The 16,738-nt window shown below is 51.5% G+C and overlaps 1 protein-coding gene across 3 annotated transcripts in view; it reads left to right on the top strand.

Annotated features, from left to right (window-relative positions):
• The window catches only part of LOC133359255 (receptor-type tyrosine-protein phosphatase S-like), a 228,283-nt gene that overhangs the window by 77,218 nt on the left and 134,327 nt on the right, over positions 1–16,738 (top strand). For all 3 annotated transcript variants that reach the window (XM_061577733.1, XM_061577734.1, XM_061577732.1), the window contains exon 5: positions 14,425–14,535. In XM_061577733.1, the coding sequence (XP_061433717.1) occupies positions 14,425–14,535 (111 nt within the window). The remainder of the gene's footprint in view (positions 1–14,424; positions 14,536–16,738) is intronic.

Genomic DNA, 16,738 nt, shown 5'->3' with positions numbered 1-16,738 from the left:
AGACAAAGATCCCACCACCACCACCCCCGTATAGCCTCAACAGACTGTTGGGGCAAGTGGCGTTAGCGAGTAGCACCTACGAACTCTGCAGCGACAACAACAACAAAATCCGCCGTTCGCCTCTAAGCGGCGGGGGGCGTCGCCAAGACGCTTGTGCCAGGCCAGGCCTACAAGCGCAGACAAACGCACGGATGAACACACGGACGAACGCACACAACCACACACAACCACACACGAACACAAGAAGACGAAGATCCCCCCCGTATAGCCTCTAACAGACTGTGGGGGCAAGTGCTGTTAGCGAGCACCTATGAAGGCCGGCACGGCAAACGAGGGGGCGGGTGGCCGACACCACGCCCGGCCTGCCGTTGTCTCCCCAGTGGCGATGTTTACACATCGCACCAGGTACTCATTTGAGGCTGAGTCGACCTAGGGGAGGCCCAGGGCCGGTTCTGATAATCGTCACTGGTGTTGTTGGCCGTGAGCGGGAATCGAACTCAGGCCGCCGGGTTCGCACACGCGCACACACGCACACACGCACACACGCGCATCAACTAAACAGAGCTATTTTTATTTTAGCGGCCAAGGCCCACTGAGCTATCGAGCTCTTTTCTCAGAAGCATGCCTGGCTGTCACAAATGATAGCGCAACGAAGTGGCTTGTCGTCATAATCAGCACGTGGAAATGTATAGCAGCCAAATACAGTAAATTGCACGCCGATTTAACCTTGACTCGAAGCTTTCGTGACTGCAGGAATTCGTATTCTTTGGGTCTTTCGGTAAAGTCACGTGGATAGGTTCTAAGAAAATAACAAAAAAACTACGACGTTTCGATCGCAAAACAAGCGTTCGTCATCAGGAAAAGGGGGTTAGCCTCTAAAGGCAAACTGTTTATAGAGGTTTAAAATGGGCGTAGCCCAAGTGTCAGCAGCATGGGCAGGGCAGCTGATGTTAATGTGAGTGGTGGGCGGGGCAGCTGATGTTAATGTGAGTGGCGGGCGGGGCAGCTGATGTTAATGTGAGTGGTGGGCGGGGCAGCTGATGTTAATGTGAGTGGTGGGCGGGGCAGCTGATGTTAATGTGAGTGGCGGGCGGGGCAGCTGATGTTAATGTGAGTGGCGGGCAGGGCAGCTGATGTTAATGTGAGTGGTGGGCGGGGCAGCTGATGTTAATGTGAGTGGTGGGCGGGGCAGCTGATGTTAATGTGAGTGGCGGGTGGGGCAGCTGATGTTAATGTGAGTGGCGGGCGGGGCAGCTGATGTTAATGTGAGTGGCGGGCGGGGCAGCTCATGTTAATGTGAGTGGTGGCGGGGCAGCTGATGTTAATGTGAGTGGTGGCGGGGCAGCTGATGTTAATGTGAGTGGTGGCGGGGCAGCTGATGTTAATGTGAGTGGTGGGTGGGGCAGCTGATGTTAATGTGAGTGGTGGCGGGGCAGCTGATGTTAATGTGAGTGGCGGGCGGGGCAGCCGATGTTAATGTGAGTGGTGGGCGGGGCAGCTGATGTTAATGTGAGTGGTGGGTGGGGCAGCTGATGTTAATGTGAGTGGTGGGTGGGGCAGCTGATGTTAATGTGAGTGGTGGGCGGGGCAGCCGATGTTAATGTGAGTGGTGGGAGGGGCAGCTGATGTTAATGTGAGTGGTGGGAGGGGCAGCTGATGTCAATGTGAGTGGTGGACGGGGCAGCTGATGTTAATGTGAGTGGTGGGCGGGGCAGCTGGTGTTAATGTGAGTGGCGGGCAGGGCAGCTGATGTTAATGTGAGTGGTGGGCGGGGCAGCTGATGTTAATGTGAGTGGTGGGCGGGGGCAGCTGATGTTAATGTGAGTGGCGGGCGGGGCAGCTGATGTTAATGTGAGTGGCGGGCAGGGCAGCTGATGTTAATGTGAGTGGTGGGTGGGGCAGCTGATGTTAATGTGAGTGGTGGGCGGGGGCAGCTGATGTTAATGTGAGTGGTGGGCGGGGGCAGCTGATGTTAATGTGAGTGGTGGGCGGGGCAGCTGATGTTAATGTGAGTGGCGGGCGGGGCAGCTGATGTTAATGTGAGTGGTGGGCAGGGCAGCTGATGTTAATGTGAGTGGCGGGCAGGGCAGCTGATGTTAATGTGAGTGGCGGGCGGGGCAGCTGGTGTTAATGTGAGTGGTGGACGGGGCAGCTGATGTTAATGTGAGTGGCGGGCAGGGCAGCTGATGTTAATGTGAGTGGTGGGCGGGGCAGCTGATGTTAATGTGAGTGGTGGGAGGGGCAGCTGACGTTAATGTGAGTGGTGGGCGGGGCAGCTGATGTTAATGTGAGTGGTGGGTGGGGCAGCTGATGTTAATGCGAGTGGTGGGCGGGGCAGCTGATGTTAATGTGAGTGGTGGGAGGGGCAGCTGATGTCAATGTGAGTGGTGGACAGGGCAGCTGATGTTAATGTGAGTGGCGGGCGGGGCAGCTGACGTTAATGTGAGTGGTGGGCGGGGCAGCTGGTGTTAATGTGAGTTGCGGGCGGGGCAGCTGATGTTAATGTGAGTGGTAGGCGGGGCAGCTGATGTTAATATGAGTGGTGGGCGGGGCAGTTGATGTTAATGTGAGTGGTGGGAGGGGCAGCTGAGGCTCGGTCTCATTAGCAGCAGTTGCACTTTAACAACTCTGGCACCCCCCCCCCCCCTTCTCAGCCAGTCTACATAACAAAGGCTCAGTCCTTTGTTATGTAGACTAGCCGTAGTCTCAAGCCGCACCAACCTTACCATCATAATAATAAAAAGGGGGCCTTTTTATTATTATGGAGAGAGAGAGAGACACAGGGAGAGACAGAGACACACACTGGGAGAGAGACACAGGGAGACAGAGACACACACTGGGAGAGAGACACAGGGAGACAGAGACACACACTGGGAGAGAGACACAGGGAGACAGAGACACACACTGGGAGAGAGACACAGGGAGACAGAGACACACACTGGGTGAGAGACACAGGGAGACAGAGACACACATTGGGAGAGAGACACAGGGAGACAGAGACACACACTGGGTGAGAGACACAGGGAGACAGAGACACACACTGGGAGAGAGACACAGGGAGACAGAGACACACACTGGGAGAGAGACACAGGGAGACAGAGACACACACTGGGAGAGAGACACAGGGAGACAGAGACACACACTGGGAGAGAGACACAGGGAGACAGAGACACACACTGGGAGAGAGACACAGGGAGACAGAGACACACACTGGGAGAGAGACACAGGGAGACAGAGACACACACTGGGAGAGAGACACAGGGAGACAGAGACACACACTGGGTGAGAGACACAGGGAGACAGAGACACACACTGGGTGAGAGACACAGGGAGACAGAGACACACACTGGGAGAGAGAGACACAGGGAGACAGAGACACAAACTGGGAGAGAGAGACACAGGGAGACAGAGACACACACTGGGTGAGAGACACAGGGAGACAGAGACACACACTGGGAGAGAGACACAGGGAGACAGAGACACACACTGGGTGAGAGACACAGGGAGACAGAGACACACACTGGGAGAGAGACACAGGGAGACAGAGACACACACTGGGAGAGAGACACAGGGAGACAGACACACACTGGGTGAGAGACACAGGGAGACAGAGACACACACTGGGAGAGAGAGACACAGGGAGACAGAGACACACACTGGGAGAGAGACACAGGGAGACAGAGACACACACTGGGTGAGAGACACAGGGAGACACACCCCCTCAACCAGTATATATATACGGGGTAGTATTTCTTGGAATCTCTCATTTACTTGATACAGCAAGCGTGCTGTGACGGTTCCACCTGAACACGGAAACTTGTGTTGCCTCCGAAACGTCGTGATTTTTTTATTTTACTTTTATTAATTTTAATTTTTTTACCTACGTGACTTTACCGAAAAAACCTAGGAATATAAAAATTAGCATGTTAATGTAAGATCGGTGAGCGGCCTCCACGGCGAGCGCGCTGAGGTGGCTATGTTAATGTGAGAGATTAGCGTGTTAATGTGAGAAATTAGCGTGTTAATGTGAGAGATTAGCAGGTTAATGGCAGATCGCAGAGCCGCAACCTCTAGGTCGGCGCGCGAAGGTGGTCGTGTAAGTGTGAGTAATGTAACCTGTTAATGTAAAATCAGAGAGCCGAAAATAACAACTAACATCGCAAGGTGGTAGGATGCGAACATCGCAGCCAGTTGTGACTTAAACTGGTTGATAACGTGCTTTCAGTGATTGCTGAGTTTGTACCCATCTTCTCGGTTGAAATTGTGTCTGTATATATGGATGGCTTCACGAACAAATCTTTGTTGATAGCCAGTGGGTTTGCAAAGTCCCTTCGTCTTAGAGAAATTAATTTTGTGTGAGCACACCGCATTTAAACAATGATCAGCCACGGCCGAGGTATTGGTCCTACCGTGTTTCAGATCCGCCTTGCGTTCACGAACACGGTCCGAGACATGTCGCTTAGTTTCCCCAATATAACTACTGCCGCAGACACAGCTTAGTTTGTAGACGCCGGGGTATTGCAAGTCAGGGATCACATCCTTTACAGATGGGATCAGATCACAGATTTGATGTACCGTGTTAAATCGAATCTGGATCTTGTGTTTGCTCATGATTTTGGAAATATTTTTGGTAACCCCTGCTATGAGAGGGAAGGGGAGCAGAGTGAGATGAGAGGGGAGAGGTAGGAGAGTGCGTGGAAGGGGAGTGGAGTGAGATGAGAGGGGAGAGGCAGGAGAGTGCGTGGAGGGGGGCAGAGTGAGATGAGAGGGGAGAGGTAGGAGAGTGCGTGGAGGGGAGTGGAGTGAGATGAGAGGGGAGAGGTAGGAGAGTGCGTGGAGGGGAGTGGAGTGAGATGAGAGGGGAGAGGCAGGAGAGTGCGTGGAGGGGGGCAGAGTGAGATGAGAGGGGAGAGGCAGGAGAGTGCGTGGAGGGGAGTGGAGTGAGATGAGAGGGGAGAGGCAGGAGAGTGCGTGGAGGGGAGTAGAGTGAGATGAGAGGGGAGTGGAGTGAGATGAGAGGGGAGTGGAGTGAGATGAGAGGGGAGAGGTAGGAGAGTGCGTGGAGGGGAGTGGAGTGAGATGAGAGGGGAGTGGAGTGAGATGAGAGGGGAGGGGCAGGAGAGTGCGTGGAGGGGAGTGGAGTGAGATGAGAGGGGAGTGGAGTGAGATGAGAGGGGAGTGGAGTGAGATGAGAGGGGAGGGGCAGGAGAGTGCGTGGAGGGGAGTGGAGTGAGATGAGAGGGGAGTGGAGTGAGATGAGAGGGGAGAGGTAGGAGAGTGCGTGGAGGGGAGCAGTGGCGATGTTTACACTCCGCACCCGGTGCTCATTTGAGGCTGAGCCGACCTAGGGGAGGCCCACGACCGGTTCTGATAATCGTCACTGGGTGTTGGCCGTGAGCGGGAATTCAACCCGTGTCGCCGGGTTCGTAGCGCAGCGTAGCGCTAACCGCTACCACTACCGCTCCCCGCGACTACTCACCTACCTACTCACATGCACACACACCTAATCACACACCGACTCACATCAATACAACACACACACAGAGAGAGAAACTCGATCCATCGATTTAAAACCTTCACCCGTTCAGAGCCCTTACAACAGCCACGATCGATGCGGCAGAAGTAAACGCGTTACAATCAGCATCCGTTTTTTTGTTCGGGGTTGAGGGGGGGGGACACGCGGGGGGGGGGGGGGCGTTGAAGAAAACGACAGCGTCGTGAAGTCTACGGCGGGCAAACTCCCTGTCCCTCGCGGCAAGAAGGGCCTGGGTTTGATACCCGCCTGGGTGGAATTTCCGGGTGTCTATTGCGCGTCTGGAGTTTGGCAACGTTCTCTCTACCCCCCTGCCTCCCCCCAATTTTTCTGCGTAAGTTTTCCTCCGTGTTCACTCATAGCCGCGGTGGCTAGGAGATGTTGACTACCTCGCCTGGTGTACAGGAGGTCGTGGGTTCGATCCCGACCGTTATGCCTGCTGCTGTATATTTGGAGTTTGCGTGTCTCTCTCTCTCATCATCATCACGGTGGCTAGGAGATGTTGACTACCTCGCCTGGTGTACAGGAGGTCGTGGGTTCGATCCCGACCCCGTGACGCCTGCTGCTGTATATTTGGAGTTTGCGTGTCTCTCTCTCTCATCATCATCACGGTAGATAGGAGATGTTGACTACCTCGTGTGGTATACAGGAGGTCGTGGGTTCGATCCCGACCCCGTGACGCCTGCTGCTGTATATTTGGAGTTTGCGTGTCTCTCTCTCTCTCATCATCATCACGGTGGCTAGGAGATGTTAACTACATTGCCTGGTATACAGGCAAGGTAGTGTCTCTCTCTCTGTGGGCGCGTGGATTTTTCTCCGGGGTTCTCCGGTTTTCCCCTCCACATTTAGAATCGACGTCACCTGTGGCCTCCTCCTCTAGGTCAGCTCAGCCTCAAACGGGTACCTCGGTGGGAGGTGTAAAACATCGTCACTTTGTAGACAGAGGCGGGTGGGCGGGCAGGCGGGCGTGATGTACGTACTTGTGCCGAACTTTCACACCATACGCAACCAACCCGTGCCAAATCGGGGGTACGATGTCCAACCAACCCACCCACCCACCCCTCCTCCCCCACTTCGTGTGCCGTGCCGGCCTTCACAAGGTGCTGCTGCTAACAGCACTCGCTGTTAGCCTCCTAAAAGCTACACGGTTTGGGGGGGAGGGGGGCGTCTTTATCTTTGATGGTAATGGCGGCGGTGATGATTACGGGATAGAGAGATTTGGATGTAGGGATGTGGAGCGTTCGAAGGTTAAATAACGTCGTTCGGTCGGTGAGTTGCATGAAAACTCACAAGGGGGCTGGCGACATTAAACATTAAACAAAAAATCCTCGTGGGGTCCGTGTGTGGCGACGGAGTCCTAGGCGAGCCAAGCGTGCCGAGCAGATGGAACAGCGCAGATAGAGGATTAAAGAGGCTGCTGCCGCTGCTGCTACTGCCGCTGCTGCTGCTGCCGCTGCTACTGCCGCTGCCGCTTGCCGAACGCAGCAGGGGTGTACGAGCCGCGTCCAAGCCGTCGAACACAGGGAGAGATGTACGCTAGATCGCAGGACGCGTTGTGCATTCTGAGCACAGGACGGATATGTTGAGGCTTGCAGGACTTGTTTTAAGCGTAGGCGACACTCGTTATAGAATGTGAACGTACGGACAGATGCACGTTAGATCATGTGACTTGGGGGGGGGGGGGGGGGGGGATAAGCCACATATTTCACACGCGTGTGGAACATAGGGGATGGCACATTAAACAATTCGGGACGTGTTTGAAGCATATAATGACCGCTGTTTAATGCGACACACGCGGGAAAAGTTGTAGAGTAAAACGTGGGGGGGGGGGGGGGGGGGGGGGTGGAATACGTTGAAAAATAAAAAAAATCCGTGCTCGACACGGGAAAGGGGACGGCCACGGTGGAGATGGAGCGACGGAATGAGCTATAATCTCACCTTAAATTTCCGCGTAGCGCTTTAACCAAGGCATCGTCGCCACTGGGGAGACAAAGGCGGCCGGGCAGGCGGGTGTGGTGCTGGCCACCGAGGCCCACAGCTTACAGCACTTGCCCCAACAGTCTGTTAAGGCTACACGGGGGATTCATCTTCTTGGTTCTTTCGGTAAAGTCACGTAGAAGGGAAATAATAAAATAATAATAATAAAACATAGTAAAATAATTCTCACGACGTTTCGGCCACAACGCAAGCAGCCGTCCTCAGGTGAAGAACAGGTCGGTCTCATTCAGACGCTGTCTTTCCGACAGACCTGTTCTTCACCTGAGGACGGCTGCTTGCGTTGTGGCCGAAACGTCGTGAGAATTGTATTTTAATTATGTTTTATTATTATTATTTTATTATTTCCCTTCTACGTGACTTTACCGAAAGAATAAAGATGAATTGTATTTCATTATGTTTTATTTTTATTATTTTATTTCTTCCCTTCTACGTGACTTTACCGAAAGAACCAAGAAGATGAATCCCTGCAGTCACGAAAGCTTTAAATCGAAATTTACACGGGAATCTTTGTCTTTTGCGTGCGTGCGTGGAAAGCGGTGGTGGTGGTTAGCGAACCACGCTACGAACCCGGCCACCTGAGTTCGATTCCCGCTCACCGCGGACCAACACCGACGTCGATGACGGTGATCAGAAACCGGTCCTGGACCGTCTCGTAGGTCGACTCAGCCGTAAAAAATTGAGTACCTGGAGCGGCGGGTTTATAGACGACATCTGCACTCAGCCTTAGTGCGCGCTCGCTGACGACCCTTGCCCCGTCAGCCTACGTGGGCTACGCGGGGGATCTGCGTCTTTGTTTGTGTAATTATAACGGAGGGGTTTTTTCGGGGGGGGTTTAGATCGCACCACCCGGACAACATCCAATTTAGTCACGGGGGTTCGTCATCCGCAACAATTACAAGCCTCGTTCGCTCGCGTTCCTAATTAGGTTACTTATTGCAATCGTACTAATTAATCTAATTTATTAAAATTATTACCATCAATCTAATCAGATTAATTCTTACAATTGTGGTAATTAATCTAATTATTGCAATTGTACTTACTAATTAAGCTGATTGTCAGCACAATTACAATTATTGTAATTATAATTACAACAATTTAATTTACATTGAAATAATGGATAGTAATAATGAATGAATTAATTAAGCATTCAATTATAATTCATTAATATTTTTTGCAATTACAATTGCAATCATTACAATTGTAACAATGAATCTAATTAAGAACGCAGCGAATGACGCTTTTGAGTAGCAAGTGAGAGACATTGTAACAACTACGATTACAATAGCGGGTTTACTCTCCAACACACCACCGGTGTGATGCTGTACTCGTAACGAACTGGGCCACGTTCTGTGGACGTCACACAACCCTCACTAATTGGCTGTGACGGGTGGTGGTGGTGGTGGTGGCGGGTCTAACGGCACAACGTTCATATTCACGCGGTCTACACCCGAAATAAACCTCTGGTGGATAATACTGGGCGCGAAAGCCTCCTCCTCCTTCTCCGTGTTCAAGTTGTAATCTTTTGTTTCGTGCGTGACGCCGGGATTTCAATTGACATCTTCATCCATAAATTTCGATTTAAAGCTTTCGTGACTGCAGGGATTCATCTTCTTGGTTCTTTCGGTAAAGTCACGTAGAAGGGAAGTAATAAAATAATAAAAATAAAACATAAAATAATTCTCACGACGTTTCGGCCACAACGCAAGCAGCCGTCCTCAGGTGAAGACCAGGTCTGTCGGGGAGACAGCGTCTGAATGACAGACCTGGTCTTCACCTGAGGACGGCTGCTTGCGTTGTGGCCGAAACGTCGTGAGAATTATTTATTATGTTTTATTTTTATTAGTTTATTACTTCCCTTCTACGTGACTTTACCGAAAGAACCAAGAAGATCTTCATCCATAATAGAGGGGTTTTTTTTTATTGGGTTAGATCGCGTAAATGTATAAATGTGTCGTTAAAACCTGCCACCACTCAACACAGCCAACTAGCACTAGTGTATAGTAGTGTAGTGTATAGTGTAGTGTATAGTAGTGTATTGTATAGTGCAGTGTATTGTGTATAGTAGTGTAATGTATAGTAGTGTAGTGTATAGTAGTGTAGTGTATAGTGCAGTGTATAGTAGTGTAGTGTATAGTAGTGTAATGTGTAGTGTATAGTAGTGTAGTGTATTGTGTATAGTAGTGTAGTGTATAGTGTAGTGTATTGTGTATAGTAGTGTAGTGTATTGTGTATAGTAATGTAGTGTATAGTGTATAGTAGTGTATAGTGTAGTGTATAGTGTAGTGTATAGTATAGTGTATAGTAGTGTAGTGTGTAGTGTATAGTAGTGTAGTGTATAGTGTAGTGTATAGTGTAGTATACTCGTACAACACACCGGTGTGTTCGAGAGCCAAGCCACAACATTTACAATCTGAGCACGACGTTTCAGCCAGTAATTACAACCAGCTTCATCAGGCGACAGCCAAATTTGTGGAGAAGTCTCCACCTGTTTCGTTCCTTATATAGATTCGTAGATGCGGTGACCACACTTCTGCGCTCTTGCGTTAAGTGGGGCCGGGGGGTGATTAATGAGTAAACGTACATTATATCGGTCGCGAAAGGCTACCTCTTAAACTGACATCTTCATACCTGACAATTAGCACTCATTCCGATGAAAGTTTTAAAACATTTTGTTGTTTGCTAAAACTGTTAGCGGCCGTGCGAACAGATGAAAAAAAACACGTCAAAATTAAGGCGCTGTTCCCACGGCAGTCAGAGCGAAAATAAATATTGGTTTAGAATTTTCTTTTATTTCCCTCTTATTTAATTTTTGTTCAAAGTTTGCTCTATTCATTTCAATTAAAGTCCGGGTAATTTATAGATTTCGACTAAGTTGACGCTGAATATTAACAAGCGAAACAACCCACCCCCCTCCCCGCCCGCTCTCTCCCTACGCCCGTTGCATGCGTATTGTTGTGCTAATCCACTGTGCTTTTGTAACAATAATTTTAATATTCTTGGTTCTTTCGGTAAAGTCACGTAGAAGGGAAATAATAAAATAATAGAAATATAAAACAAAATTTTCTTGCCGTGGATTTCACACCTGATGACGATTGCTTGCGTTGCAGTCGAAACGTCGTGAGAATTTTTATTGTTTTATATTTTTATTATTTTATTATTTCCCTTCTACGTGACTTTACCGAATGAACCAAGAATATGAATCCCTGCAGTCACGAAAGCTTTAAATCAGTAATTTTTAATGCCTCAACGGGGCTTTGCCTGGTAGGATGTGGATCGCTTAGTGTTGTATTTGTTTGTGTTTGGACGATTTGTTTACCGTTCGTGTACTACGAACTCCTATCGTGTTTGTTGTTGAAACCTTCTTACCCAGTTCCCTCGAATGGACACGTGTGTTAAAAAGAGCTTTATAGCTCCTAGGATTCCTCCTGCAGTAGAAAAACAGTATTCTGATTCTGTTCACGTGCGTTCCACTTTACTCCGTGGGGTCACGGTGGAAATGTTGACAATCACCCCGTGACCCGTGTTCAATTCCTGGTCAATCCACGGTGGCTAGGAGATGTTGACTACCTCGCCTGGTGTACAGGAGGTCGTGGGTTCGATCCCGACCCTGACGATGCCTGCTGCTGTATATTTGGAGTTTTTGTGTCTCTCTCATCATCATCACGGTGGCTGGGAGATGTTGACTACCTCGCCTGGTGTACAGGAGGTCGTGGGTTCGATCCCGACCCTGACGATGCCTGCTGCTGTGTATTTGGAGTTTGCGTGTCTCTCTCATCATCATCACGGTGGCTGGGAGATGTTGACTACCTCGCCTGGTGTACAGGAGGTCGTGGGTTCGATCCCGACCCTGACGATGCCTGCTGCTGTGTATTTGGAGTTTGCGTGTCTCTCTCATCATCATCACGGTGGCTGGGAGATGTTGACTACCTCGCCTGGTGTACAGGAGGTCGTGGGTTCGATCCCGACCCTGACGATGCCTGCTGCTGTATATTTGGAGTTTGCGTGTCTCTCTCATCATCATCACAGTGGCTGGGAGATGTTGACTACCTCGCCTGGTGTACAGGAGGTCGTGGGTTCGATCCCGACCCTGACGATGCCTGCTGCTGTGTATTTGGAGTTTGCGTGTCTCTCTCATCATCATCACGGTGGCTGGGAGATGTTGACTACCTCGCCTGGTGTACAGGAGGTCGTGGGTTCAATCCCGACCCTGACGATGCCTGCTGCTGTATACCGTGATCCCTCGTTTATCGCGGTTAATGGGGACCGGAACCCCTCGCGATAGGTGAAAATCCGCGAAGTAGGATTGGCCCCCTAGGAATTTCCGTATATGTGTGTGTGGGTACCAGAATGTTTAAAATATGTATATTTATACTTTATATATATATTTTACTTAAATCTATTTAATTATAAAACCTTAATATTATACATTCACTCTCTCTCTCTCATACGATACGTATTATGGTGTTCTACACTCACCAATGACAGTAGTATCTTGAGACTTGACTCCAGTAATGACGACGACGACGATGATGACAATGACGATGACAATGACGATGACAATGACGACGATGACAGACCTGTGCAGTTCGATTAATGTGATGATGAATGATGATGATGATGGTTTTACTGCACAGGTATAATGAGGCCTTTAAATCAGTTCGAAAAATCCACGATGCACTGAGGCCGCGAAACTTGAACGGCGAAGTGGCGAGGGATTACTGTATTCTGATTCTGTTCACGTGCGTTCCGCTTTACTTGGTTGGGTCACGATGGAATTGTTGACAATCACCCCGTGACCCGTGTTCAATTCCTGGTCACACTCATCAATCATCGCCAGCCATGATCAAACCACGGTGGCTAGGAGATGTTAACTACCTCGCCTGGTGTACAGGAGGGTCGTGGGTTTGATCCCGACCCTGACGATGCCTGCTGCTGTATATTTGGAGTTTGCGTGTCTCTCTCTCTGTCATCATCATCAGGGTGGCTAGGAGATGTTAACTACCTTCCCTGGTGTACGTGAGTTCGATTCCGACCCTGACAATGTCTGTATATTTGGTGTTTGCGGTCTCTCTCTCTCTCTCTCTCCACGTGGTCGCGTTGATTTTTCTCCGGGTCCTCCGGTTTTTCCCCGCCACGTTTAAAATCAACGTCACGGCGTTGAGTCTTTGACTTCTGCTATGAATGCCCACGCGATGATGGTGATGATGATAATCCCACTTTCGTTGAGCTATCATATGTGATAGCCAGGTACGCATCTGAAAAAGAGCCATATATCTTCTTGGTTCTTTCGGTAAAGTCACGTAGAAGGAAAATAATAAAATAAAAAAATTAAACATAATTAAATATTTCTCACGACGTTTCGGCCACAACGCAAGCAGCCGTCCTCAGGTGGAGAACAGGTCTGTCGAGAGGACAGAGTCTGAATGACAGACCTGTTCTCCACCTGAGGACGGCTGCTTGCGTTGTGGACGAAACGTCGTGAGAATTATTCTATGATGTTTTATTTTTATGATTTTATTATTTTCCTTCTACGTGACTTTACCGAAAGAACCAACAAGATGAATCCCTGCAGTCACGAAAGCTTTACATCGAAATAAGAGCCATATCGTTCAGTGTGGCACTTACCTGATATAATAAAATAAAATGAATATAGAAAGCACTTGCCCCAACAGCCTAAAAAAAAAAATTGCTGCGGTTTTCCCACCTGATGATGATTGCTTGTGTTGCGATCGAAACGTCGTGATTTTATTTATTTTATTTTATACCTACGTGACTTTACCGAAATCTAGATTTGTATTTGTATAATAGTTTAGAGTCTTCCCCAAGCCGCCACCATCACCACCTCCTCCCCTCCTCCTCCGAGCGGTTCCTGCCACGCAATGTCGCACGTGGCCTCCGTAGGCAAAACAGAATGTCTTCTTGGTTCTTTCGGTAAAGTCACGTAGAATGGAAATAATAAAATACAAATAAAACTGAATAAAATAATTCTCACGACGTTTCGGCCACAACACAAGCAGCCGTCCTCAGGTGAAGAACAGGTCTGAAGAACCAAGAAGATGAATCCCTGCAGTCACGAAAGCTTTAAATCGAAAAAAACAAACAGAATGTGTGAACCCCGGGGGGCCTGGCACCACACTCGCAGGTCAGCTCGGCCTAACCCAGCCCTCCCACCCCGAGAAGGTCACCTCAACCCAAAATGTCGACCTGCTGTGGACACCTTGAACGCCGGCAATCCGCGGAAGCCGGACAACGCGGCGTTCATCAAGAGTGAGAATCTGTTTTGGTTATCCCGAAGGAATCCGATGAGATAAGAAGCTAAAAAGAAATGTTACTTGACAACAGATCTTCCGTTTAAAAGCGTGGTCCGTTGTGTCCACCCCCCACCCCTTAATAGGTGTACATTGGCAGCACTTGCCACAACAGTCTATTAAGGCTATACGGGGGGATCTTTGTCTTTGTGCATTTGTGTACACTGCTCGTGAACAGCACTTGCCCTAACAGCCTATTGAAGGCTATAACAGGGGGGGATCTTTGTTTGTGTCTTTGTGTACGCGTCGCGAGGGGTGGCGGTGGCGAGCACACTGCACCATGAGCCCGGCGACCCGAGTTCGATTCCCAATATCAGTGACGATTATCTGAACCGGCCCTGGGCCTCCCCTAGGTCGACTCAGCCTCAAGTGAGATAACCTGGGTTGCTGGTGCGTAGTTAAACGTCGCCACTGGGGAGACAGAGGCGGTCCGGGCGTGGTGCCAGCCACCCCCTCGTGTGCCACAGCGCCGGCCTTCATAGGCAGCGCTGCTAACTTGGCAAACAGCGCTTGGCTCCCCCCCCACTCACCTGTCTGTTAAAGGCTAACGGGGGGGGGGGGGTATCTTTGTCGTTGTGTGTGCAGGTGGACTGCAGATCGAGAAGAGCCGTGACCTCGACCAGGGCAAGTACGAATGCGTGGCCTCCAACAGCCTGGGCACCGTTTACTCAACACCGGCCAACCTGTACGTCAGAGGTAAGGCAGTCGCGAACGCACCCACGCATGCACGCACGCACACGCACACACGCACCCACACGCGCACACGCACGCACACACGCACGCACGCACACACACACGCACGCACACACGCATCCACCCACGCACACACGCACGCACCCACACACGCATCCACCCACGCACACACGCACGCACCCACACACGCATCCACCCACGCACGCACCCACGCACACACACACGGACCCACACACCCACGCACACACACACACGCATCCACCCACGCACTCACGCACGCACACACGCACACAACAACAACAACAAACACAAGCGCCATTCGCCACCAAGTGGCGGTTGGTGTCACCACGGCGCCTGTGCCAGGCTCAGGTGCACTTTGAACGCCCACCGCTGGCAGGAGGTCACGGGGCAGACCCAGCAGGTGCCACGGGTTGACCGACTGAGATGACTGGGAAGATGCACCCAGCTGTACCCCCCCCCCCCAACTACACGCACGCACACACACGCACACGCACGCACACACGCACACACGCACACACACACACGCACGCACACATACGTACACGCACGCACACACACATACGCACACATACACACACGCACGCACACATACGAACATGCACGCACGCACACACGCACGCACACATACGCACACACACATACGCACACACACATATACGCACGCACGAAAGGGTACAGACACGCGGCGCCATGCGCGGCGGTCACTCTTGGTGACGCACGACCCACGTGACCGTCCTTGTGACGTAGACGTGTAGCCCCGCCCAGTCTCAAGGCTCCGTGCTTTTTGTTTTGTTACCTAGGGTGGCGATGCCCCGGCTTACCCCGGGACGTTTTCGGCGACTTCCCGATCGTTGAGAGCGCACAGGAGCAAAGCGCTTTTGTCCATTTGTTTAGTTTCACGCGCGAACGGAATTTGTTACGAGCGGCCCCGGATTGGGCGTAAAAGCCGCGCGCGTCAATGATGAGCAAAAAAATGCGCCCGGCAAAACGACACTTAACGACTAGGATCTGGCCCGCAAGGTTCCGCGCGTGCAGGAAGACCTTCTTGTGGGGAGATGAACGAAATGACGTGCAAAATAACGTTTCATATTCTTTGGTTCTTTCGGTAAAGTCACGTAGATAGAAAATAAGAAAATAATAATATAAAGATTTAAAATAATAAAAACTCACGACGTTTCGGTCGCAACACAAGCGGTCGTGGTCAGGCGGAGAGAAAAAAAATCGTTCGCGTCTAGACGCCGCGATAAAAAACGACGTACGTCCGTTGAACTTCTTTCACACTGCACGTAGCTAACCGTGCTAATCGGAGGTACGCGGGCGGGCGGGGGGGGGGGTAAGCCTGAAGAATCGCGCTCCCGTGGCACAGAGCACCCGGCAGAGGCTGAGAATCGGAATCTTTGTGTATCCTGGAGGTAGGAAGAATCTGATGGACCCTTCACCCACCGCACCCACCCACCACACCCACCCACTCAAACCACACTCACCCAAGCCACCCACCCAAGCCACCCACCACACCCACCCAACCCACCCACCCACCGCACCCACCACACCCACCCACCCACTCAAACCACACCCACCCACCACACCCACCCAAGCCACCCACCACACCCACCCAACCCACCCACCCACCGCACCCACCACACCCACCCACCCACTCAAACCACACCCACCCACTCAAACCACACCCACCCAACCCACCTACCCAACCCACCCACCCACCACACCCACCCAACCCACCCACCCAACCCACCACCCACCCAACCCACCCACCCAACCCACCCACCCACCACACCCACCCAACCCACCCACCACACCCACCCAACCCACCACACCCACCCAACCCACCCACTGCACCCACCCACCCAACCCACCCACCGCACCCACCCACCCACCAACCCACCCACCCACCCACCCACCACACCCACCCAACCCACCCACCGCACCCACCCACCGCACCCAACCCACCCACCCACCCACCACACCCCACCCAACCCACCCACCCAAGTCACCCACCCACCGCACCCAACCCACCCACCTACCCCACCCACCGACGGCAGCCTGACCGACGCGCTCACATCCCAAGACTGGCACGGAGCATTCACGCTCGCAGCACGGGGGGGGGGGGGGGGCGGCAGGGGGGGGCACGACGGTCGGGGGGGGGGGGCGGGCAGGCGGGTGGCGAGGG

Source organism: Lethenteron reissneri, chromosome 64 (assembly GCF_015708825.2).
Source record: "Lethenteron reissneri isolate LAM-NWPU_2019-01 chromosome 64, ASM1570882v1, whole genome shotgun sequence".
Lineage (NCBI taxonomy): Eukaryota > Metazoa > Chordata > Hyperoartia > Petromyzontiformes > Petromyzontidae > Lethenteron > Lethenteron reissneri.
The sequence above is the reverse complement of the archived record's forward strand: the minus strand, read 5'-3'. Positions and strand labels throughout refer to the sequence as shown.